We start from the raw sequence: 8,761 nt of genomic DNA, 5'->3' as shown, positions 1-8,761 counted from the left end.
AGACAGTTGCTGTGGGCAGTGGGTATGTCTTGGCACCTTGAGCCAAGCATCCTGGCTCCTGTGGTTTCAGTTGCTCATTTTAAACAGTAGCCACCGGGTACAGCGCCCTTGTTGGCGCGATCCTGGCGTCTGTTATAAGCCAAACTCCGCTTAAGAGAAGGGAGGATGTGGGGTTGGGGAGCGAGCTGAGAGACCCCCCCCCCCCCAGCGTCGCCAGGCAGGGGACCACGTTCCAGGTTCTAAGTGGCATCTCTCTCCCTTTCTTCCTCCCTAGGCTCCGTCTGCTCAGTGCCAGAGAAGTTGTGCGCACGTCTTCGTGCCAGTTCGCGACCATGGGCAACTCTTGCTCTGGCCTCAAGGAGAAGTTGGGGCAGAGGCTGCGACCTTCGCCCACTCTGAATTTCATCCGTTCTATCCTGATCCCTAAGAAGAAAAAAGATTTCTGCGTGGTGGTCCTGGGCTCTGCCGGCGTCGGCAAGAGCGCCCTGGTGCAGCGATGGGTCAACAGCTGCTACTCGGATAAGTATGTGCCGCCTGCGCCTATGGCCGATGTCATCTACCATGTGCCCGACGGATTCTTCGGCTCGGGAACCAAGATGCGAATTACCGATCTACCTGGCGGTCAGCTCTACCCGGCCTTGCAGTGCCTCAAGATTGCCAGGGGCCACGCCTTCATCCTGGTCTACTCGGTCACCGAGAAGCAAACCCTGGAAGAGCTGACGCCCTTCTATGAGCTGATCCGCGAGATCAAGGGTGGAAACCTGTACAAATACCCGATCGTGCTGGTGGGCAACAAATGCGACGAGGTCCGCCGGGAGCTGACCACGCTAGATGGCGCTGCCTACGCGCTGAAGTGGAATTGCGGCTTCTTCGAGACCTCCGCCAAGAAGAACGTCAACGTGGAGGAGCTGTTTTTTGAGCTGCTGACCCAAGAGAGGGAGCCCGATACCACCCCCCAGCCCACCCCCGTGAAATCCCAGATGCCCAATATCGCCGAAGACGTGCTGGCCGCTGAGTCATAATGGGAGCCCTGGGTCCTAGGGGCCTGACCACCTTCTCCGACGGAGGGTAGAGAACGTGGACCGATGACAGTGGAACGTGTCACCTGTACAGGACTGTGTGCTGTGCTTTGGGTTGTAACAGCTAGACGTCAGTTTGTGTCCCCTGTCAATTCATAATTTTTCTTTTTCCCCAGGCCAAGAGACTTCAAATTGTTACAACGTTGATTTTGGAGGAGGGGAAAAAGGGAGAAATCTTGACGGACTTCAGAGATAATTGTTTGAAAAAAGAGAATGAAATAGCAAAATAAAAGATGCCACTGTCCTTGTAACCCTGTTACCATGTATTAATTTTTAAACATTTCAAGTCCTGTAAATGTCCAAACCTTTCTTGTTGTGTACATAATATGTTAAGAAATGTGTTTTTGCAACAAAAGCTTTGCTAGATGACTGGGAGACAGATCAACTAAACAAGATAAATGAATATTTTGAGTATTGAGGGTGGGGGCAGAGAAAATTATGAAAGTGGAGACTGGGGGGAGGCGGGAGGGGGGAAATGATATCTGTAATACTATCAACAATAAAAAATAAATTTAAAAATGAAAAATAAATAAATAAAGATGTGCCAGTGTCCTGAGTCATTTAAAAATGTTTGGATAGTCCACATTGTGGTTTTCAGAAAGCATAATGGTTCCATGACTTAAAGCTTTTCCTGCATACAATCACCTGTGATAATTATTTCTCCACTGAACAACAACAAAATCACATAATAGCATTAAAATTTCAGCCCTAACTGCTGTAGCGCAGTGGATAGAACGTCGGCCTGCAGGCTGGAGGGTTTGATTCTGGTCAGGGCACATGTCCAGGTTGCAGGCTTGATCCTCAGTAAGGGTGTGCAGGAGGCTGCTGATCAATTATTCTCTCTCATCATTAATGTTTCTATCTCCCTTCTGAAATCAATATAAATATGTATTGAAAAATAAGTCAATGTCACAGGGGAAAAAAGGAAAAAGAATTTCTACCACATCTGGTGAGGGTTTTTAAGAATTTCACACATGGACACTCCTGCCCTCTTGAAATTAGCCAGTGTGGGAGGGGTGGGTAGGGAGGGGCCACTGCAATGCGGAGCTGGTTTATAACCACAATCTTCTGGGCTGACATCTGGAAGAACTCCAGGGGTCTTTGAAGAAGAGGCTCACTCTGGTGCTGCCTTAGTGGTACTGGTGAAAAGCAAACCTCAAGCTGTGGCTGCCGCAAAAATGTTCAAGAAATACTGGAACCCTAGCTGGTTTGGCTGAGTGGATAGAGTGTTGGCCTGCGAACTGAAGGGTCCCGGGTTCTATTCCGGTCAAGGGCACATGCCCGGGTTGCGGGCTCCATCCCCAGTGGGGGGTTAGTGATAGGGCTAGGGTTAGGGTTAGGTCTAGGGCTAGTGCTAGGGCTAGGGCTAGGGTTAGGGCTAGGGTTAGGGTTAGGGTTAGGGTTAGGGCTAGCATTGATGTTTCTGTTTCTCTTTCCCCTCTCCCTTCCTCTCTGAAATCAATAAAAATATGTTTGTTTGTTTTTAAAAAGAAACTTAAAAAAATGCTGGATATAGGGGGATGGAAGGTAAGGGGAGAAATTGCTGGGATTTGAAATTTAAGAAAGTCCTTCTTAAGGCAAGTTTTGAAAAAGATTAACTTTATATTTGAACATGATTTTTGAGAGAGAGAGAGAGAGAACATATCTATACATGTCCTTGCTTTCGAATATTTTTTTTCAATTGGGGGAAGAAGGGGAAGGATCTCAATCTGGTGATCCTTGTCCCCCATAAAATATTGAGCCAAATACTGAATAATTTATATGTTTTCAAAAAATGGTTTCATATAGCATGATTTTCAGGGAATACTCACACTGTTGAGAAGGAACCATAAACATCTATTTCATAATAGTACAAAGTTTTGAGCTTAGAAAATCCATTCTGTAGTTCACTTTAAACAGTCAATTATTTAAGATTTTCCTTTTTCACATTCAAAGCAATTATTCCTAACCACTAGAAAATACCTAAGTGGTCTTACCATATTGTTTTTTATATACTCTAAAAAATAATTCTTAGCTAAAGTTCCTAGTGGAGTTATTCCATTTCTAAAAGAAAAATAGTCTATCAGCTGTTTTCAAGGAAAAGTATCCTTGAAAAATGTATTGCATTAGCTTTAAAAATCAATTTAATGGATCATTTTAAACAGTCATATTATTTAAGATTTCCCTTTTTCACTTTTGAAGCAATTATTTTCAACAACTAGAAAATACCTAAGTGGTCTTATCATATTGCTTTTAAGTATTCTACTTTAAAAAAAAATAGTTCTTAGCTAAAATTTTTAGTGTAGTTACTCCATTTCTAAAAGAAAAATACTCTATCCTGGCTATTTTTCAGAATTCTCCATGAAAAAATGTATTGCATTCATTATTGCTTCTTACAGATGCAAAAAAATATCTTCTGGTGAGGATTAACAAATCTACACTAATAGAAGAGAAACATGGTAATTAGCGTACGACCGCTACCCTTCCCATTGGCTAATCAGCGTATCCTTATGCAAATTAACTGTCAGCCAAGATGGCGGCCAGCAGCCATGCACTGAAGCGAGCAGGGAGGCTTGCTTCCTCCAGTGACTGCAGACTCCAACGTTCCCCGCCTAACTTGCCGGCCTCTCAGCTGCAACTCTAAGCAACTATTACTATGTTGCAAATAAGAAGCTAAACAAAACCCCAGAAACCGGCTTTCAGTCAGCCCCGGACTGCAACATTGTATTGATGTTTTCAGCAGCGGGGCCTCAGAGCTAAAGCTGGCCCAGAATTAAAAACAAAAAAAAAGGAAACAAGGAGCGGTTGGGAGCTTTTAGTCACCTGCCAGCCTGAAAACGGCCCTCAGCCCCTCAGCCAGCCTGGCCAGGCACCGCAGTGGGGACCCCCACCCTGATCCAGGACACCCTTCAGGGCAAACCAGCCAGCCCCTACCCATGCACCAGGCCTCTATTCTATATAGTAAAAGGGTAATATGCCTCCCAGCACCGGGATCAGCGGAGCAGCGAGGCTCCCAGCACCGGGATCAGTGTGACAGGGGGGCAGCACCCAAAACCCCCTGATCAGCCCTGCTCTGTGCCTGATAGGGGGGAGCTCCCCAACCCCCTGATCAGCCGTGCTCTGTGTGTGACAGGGTGCGGCCCCCCAACCCCCCCCCCCACGAGCCCTGCTCTGTGTGTGACAGGGTAGAGCCATAACCTCTGCATACGACCTGCCATGAGTGTGACAGTGGTTGTGCCGAAAGCCCCTGATCGGGCCTGCTCTGTAGGTAATAGAGGGTGGAGCCGCAAGCCACCTCCACGCGCATTTCTCAGGTGTGACTGGGTGAGCCCTCACCTCGCCTCTGGGCCTGCCCTATGTGTGAAAGGACGGTGCGCCCCAACGCCTATGATCCGCCCTGCACTGTGTGTGAAAGGTGGCAGCTGCCCCCACTCCCCTATCGCCCCTACTCTGCGAGTGAATGGGGGGAGCTCCTCATACCCCTGATTCGGCCTTACTCTTGCTTGAAAGACAGGGTACGGAGCCCACCCCCTGATGGCCCTGCTCTGTGAGTGACAGGGGGCAGCGCCCCAACCCCTGATCGGCCCTGCTCTGTGAGTGACAGGGGGCAGCGCCCCAACCCCCTGATTGGCCCTGCTCTGTGAGTGACAGGGGGCAGTGCCCCAACCCCCTGATCGGCCCTGCTCTGTGCGTGACAGGGGGTGGTGCCCCAACCCCCCAATCGGCCCTACCCTATGCGTGACTGAGGGTGGCATTGCAACCTCCCGATCCGCCCTGCTCTGTGCATGACGGGGCGGCGCCCCAACTCCCCAATCGGCCCTGCTCTGAGCCTGACCAGGGGCTGCACTTAGGGATTGGGCCTGCCCTCTGCCACCCGGAAGCAGGCCTAAGCCAGCAGGTCGTTATCTCCCGAGGGGTCCCAGACTGCGAGAGGGCACAGGCCGGGCTGGGGGACCCCCCCCCCCCACTGAGTGCACAAATTTTTGTGCACCGGGCCTCTAGTCCTATCTAATAATAGACAAATAGGGTAATTAACCATACCTCCGCTACACTTCCCATTTGCTACTCTGAGTGATATGAAAATTAACTGCCAACCAAGATGACAGCCGGCAGCCATGCAGCTGAAGTAAACATGAGGTTTGCTTGCTCCAGTGAAGGAGGAAGCTAAGGTTCCCCACCTGCCAAGGCTGGCTCTGAGCTCCTGAAGCAACAGCTCCAAAAGCAACAATGTTTCAATTATAGAAGCTAAACAAACCCCAGATACCTGCTTTAGGCCTCAGAGCTGGAGCGAGTAAGACAGCAACAATGTTTCAATTATAGAAGCCAAACAAATCCCAGATACATGCTTTCAGCCAGCCGGGCCTCAAAGCTGGAGCCAGCTCTCAGCTCCAGTGACAGATATAGAAGGTAAATAAATCCCAGAATAAAAAGAAAAAGAAAAAAAGGAGAGGCTGGGAGCTTCAGTCACCCGCCAGCCTGAAAACGGCCCTTAGCCCCTCACCCAGACTGGCCAGGCACCCCAGTGGGGACCCCCACCCTGAAGGGGGTGTGACCAGCTGCAAACAGCCATCATCCCCTCACCCAGGCTGGCCAGGCACCCAAGCGGGACCCCCAACCTGATCCGGGACACCCTTCAGGACAAACCAGCCGGCCCTCACCCATGCACCAGGCCTCTATCCTATATAGTAAAAGGGTAATATGCAAACTGACCCTAACAGCAGAAAGACTGGGAATGACTGGTCACTATGACACACACTGACCACCAGGGGGCAGACACTCAATGCAGGAGCTGCCCTCTGGTGGTCAGTGTGCTCTCACAGCGGGGAGCTCTGCTCAGCCACAAGCCAGGCTGATGGCTGCTAGTACAGCGGTGGTGGTGGGAGCCTCTCCTGCCTCCTCAGCAGCGCTAAGGATGTTCGACTGCAGCTTAGGCCTGCTCTCCACTGGCAAATGGACATCTCCCAAGGGCTGCCGGGCTGCCAGAGGGATGTCTGATTGCCATCTTAGGCCCAATCCCCCGGGGAGCAGGCCTCCCGAGGGGTCCCAGACTGCGAGAGGGCACAGGCTGGGCTGAGGGACCCCCGCCCCCCGAGTGCACAAATTTTTGTGCACCGAGCCTCTAGTATACACTATAATAGGAAAAAATTTTTAACAAGTAAGATAAGCACTAGAAAGTGTTGCTTAGATTTAGTGTTTAGGGGATTTCTGGTTCCAGCCAAGATAAAGCAGCCTCATTCCTCCCAGGCATTCCTCTTACAGCTGAAATAACCTTGGACCTAACACGACAAAGGAACAAAGGAAAACACTTCACGGTGCACAGAGTGGAGACCTCGGGACCTCGGGAGGTGAGGAATGACATGGCGGTGATGTCCCTGAGTCTCCTTATCATCTCCCACACACCCTGCAGAAACCTTCAGGTTCCAACTGCCAACAGGCACAGACCAAAGCACATTTCCCCTAGCTAACCACTCAGGAAAAGGGTGGTTTATTTATTTACTTGTTTACTAGAGGCCCGGTGCATGAAATACGTGCACTGGGGCAGGGGTGGGATCCCTCAGCCCAGCCTGCGCCCTCTCACAGTTGGGACCCCTCGCTCCTTACCGCCCACCTGCTTGCTGCTCCTTAGTGCTACCATGGAGATGGGAGAGGCTCCTGCCACCGCCGCTGTGCTCGCCAGCTGTGAGCCTGGCTTCTGGCTGAGTGGCGCTCCCCCTGTGGGAGCGCACTGACCACCAGGTGGCAGCTCCTGTGTTGAGCGTCTGCCCCCTGGTGGTCAGTGTGCATCATAGAGACCAGTTATTCTGGTTGTTCTGCCATAAAATTCATGGTGCATGAAATGCATGCACTGTCGGGGAGGGGCCCTCAACCCAGCCTGCCCCCTCTCACAGACTGGGAGCCCTCAAGGGATGTCCTACTGAAGGCTTCTGGGGAGCGGGCCTAAGCCACAGTCTGGCCTCCCTCTGTGGGAGTTGACCGGGCTGATAAGGGGAAGGCACCAGCCCCATTACCCCACTGCTGCTGCCACTGCCGGCTGCCACAGACGCCAAGGTGTTTTCATCAACATGGAGTCCAGTCCCTTCACCACGAAAAAATGACAGCTTTCTTTAGGCATTTTCAAGATGTGTCTTTCATAGGATATGACATTTCTTTCTTTTTTTTATCCTCACCTGAGGATATGTTTCCATTGATTTTTAGAGAACTTGAAAGAGAGAGGGAAAGACAGAGAGAAACATCAATGTGAGAGGGACACTTTGATTGGTTGTCTCCTGCATGAGCCCTGACCTGGGCCCCGGCCAGGGAGGAGCCTGCAACCTAGGCACATGCCCTTGATCAGAATTGAACCCGGACCCTGTGGTTGGCAGGCTGAGACTCTATCCACTGAGCCAAACTGACTAGGGCAGGATATGACATTTCTTAGCCCCTCCAGTAGTGGACCTTAGGTTTTTCCTCCAGGAGTGAGGTGGAAAAACCCTAGATCACCTTCTTGGATTTTTATTACACGAGTTACCAAGAACACTGTGAGTGGCGGCATACAGGGAGCTTAGCCAATGAGCAGTCAGAAAAGGTGTTTCCTCTGCAGCTCACGCACAGAGGCCCCACTGCATTGTGTCTGCTGGGGTGGGGCGTGCTCCAAGCTGCATGGTGGCCGTCAGGAGCACACCTCCAGCCCTACATTGTGTCCACTGGGCTGGGGGCATGCTGCCTGCCCAAACGCCCTCCCTCCCTTCCTTCGCAGCCAGGGTGTGGGATGCTGGCCTCATTGCCAGGGTGATGATGCCAGTGTCCCACCCAGGCCACTATGGGCGCCGCCATCTTTGTGGCAGAGTGATGGTTAATTTGCATATTACCCTTTTATTAGATTAGATTTGTTAATCCTCACCAGAGGATATTTTTCCATTGATTTTTGGGGAGATCAGAAGAGAGAGGGAAAGACAGAGAGAAACATCGATGTGAGAGAAACACATTGACTGGCTGCCTCTTGCACACACCCAAATCAGGGAGGAGCTTGTAATCAAGGTACGCATCCTTGATCAGAATCGAACCCAGGAGCCTTTGGTCCACAGGCTGACACTTCATTCACTGAGCCAAACCAGCCACAGCCAGGAAAAGGGTGGTTTAATAACAGAAAACCTTTTAGACAATACGCACCCTGCTCCACACCAACACCAACAGCAAAACCCCTGCTCTTCTTCCTGCCTCCACATCGAATTGGTCTTCCATGCCTGATACCCTACCCTGTGGAAGCGGGTGACAGTGTTCTGATGTCCCCACCTGCTGCTGGACAACAGGACAGCACAGGGAGCTCATCTCTCCCGGAGTGGCAGATTCCCTCCACCCCTCCCCACTGGCAGGGTGATGGGGGTGGGACTGAGCAGGGAGCTGATGTGCCCAGACCCCTTCCAGGGAGTTCCTCAGGTGCGTTGCAGGGAGCTGAGCCTTGTGCCCACCTGCCAGCGCTGAGACTGAAGACGGCAGTGAGAAGTGAGCAAGTCAGCTCTCCAGTTCTCCCTCACCCCACACCACTCCCCCCTCCAGGGTCTCAGCTTCCTTGGCCATAATACAAAAGTCTGGGACAAGATGATCTCTTAGAGAGAGAGAGAGAGAGAGAGAGAGAGAGAGAGAGAGAGAGACTTTACATTATTTCTGTTTGGAGGGGAACAGGGAGGATATAAACCATTCTAACCATTTTTTGAGCTAATATT

The 8,761-nt window shown here is 50.9% G+C and overlaps 1 protein-coding gene across 1 annotated transcript; it reads left to right on the top strand.

Moving 5' to 3' along the window:
- Positions 1–287: 287 nt before the first annotated feature.
- On the top strand, positions 288–1,510 carry LOC102428588 (GTP-binding protein Di-Ras3). The gene has a single exon (XM_023754704.1). The coding sequence runs from the start codon at positions 333–335 to the stop codon at positions 1,020–1,022; it is 690 nt and encodes a 229-aa protein (XP_023610472.1). The 5' UTR covers positions 288–332; the 3' UTR covers positions 1,023–1,510.
- The last annotated feature ends 7,251 nt before the right edge of the window (positions 1,511–8,761 follow it).

The sequence above is a fragment of the Myotis lucifugus genome, unplaced genomic scaffold (genome assembly GCF_000147115.1).
Source record: "Myotis lucifugus unplaced genomic scaffold, Myoluc2.0 scaffold_63, whole genome shotgun sequence".
NCBI classification, from domain to species: Eukaryota; Metazoa; Chordata; class Mammalia; order Chiroptera; family Vespertilionidae; genus Myotis; species Myotis lucifugus.
This window is presented reverse-complemented; position numbering and strand designations above follow the sequence as displayed.

Coding starts and splice junctions, on each gene's coding strand:
- LOC102428588 (XM_023754704.1), top strand. CDS start 333: ATGGGCAACTCTTGCTCTGGCCTCAAGGAGAAGTTGGGGCAGAGGCTG.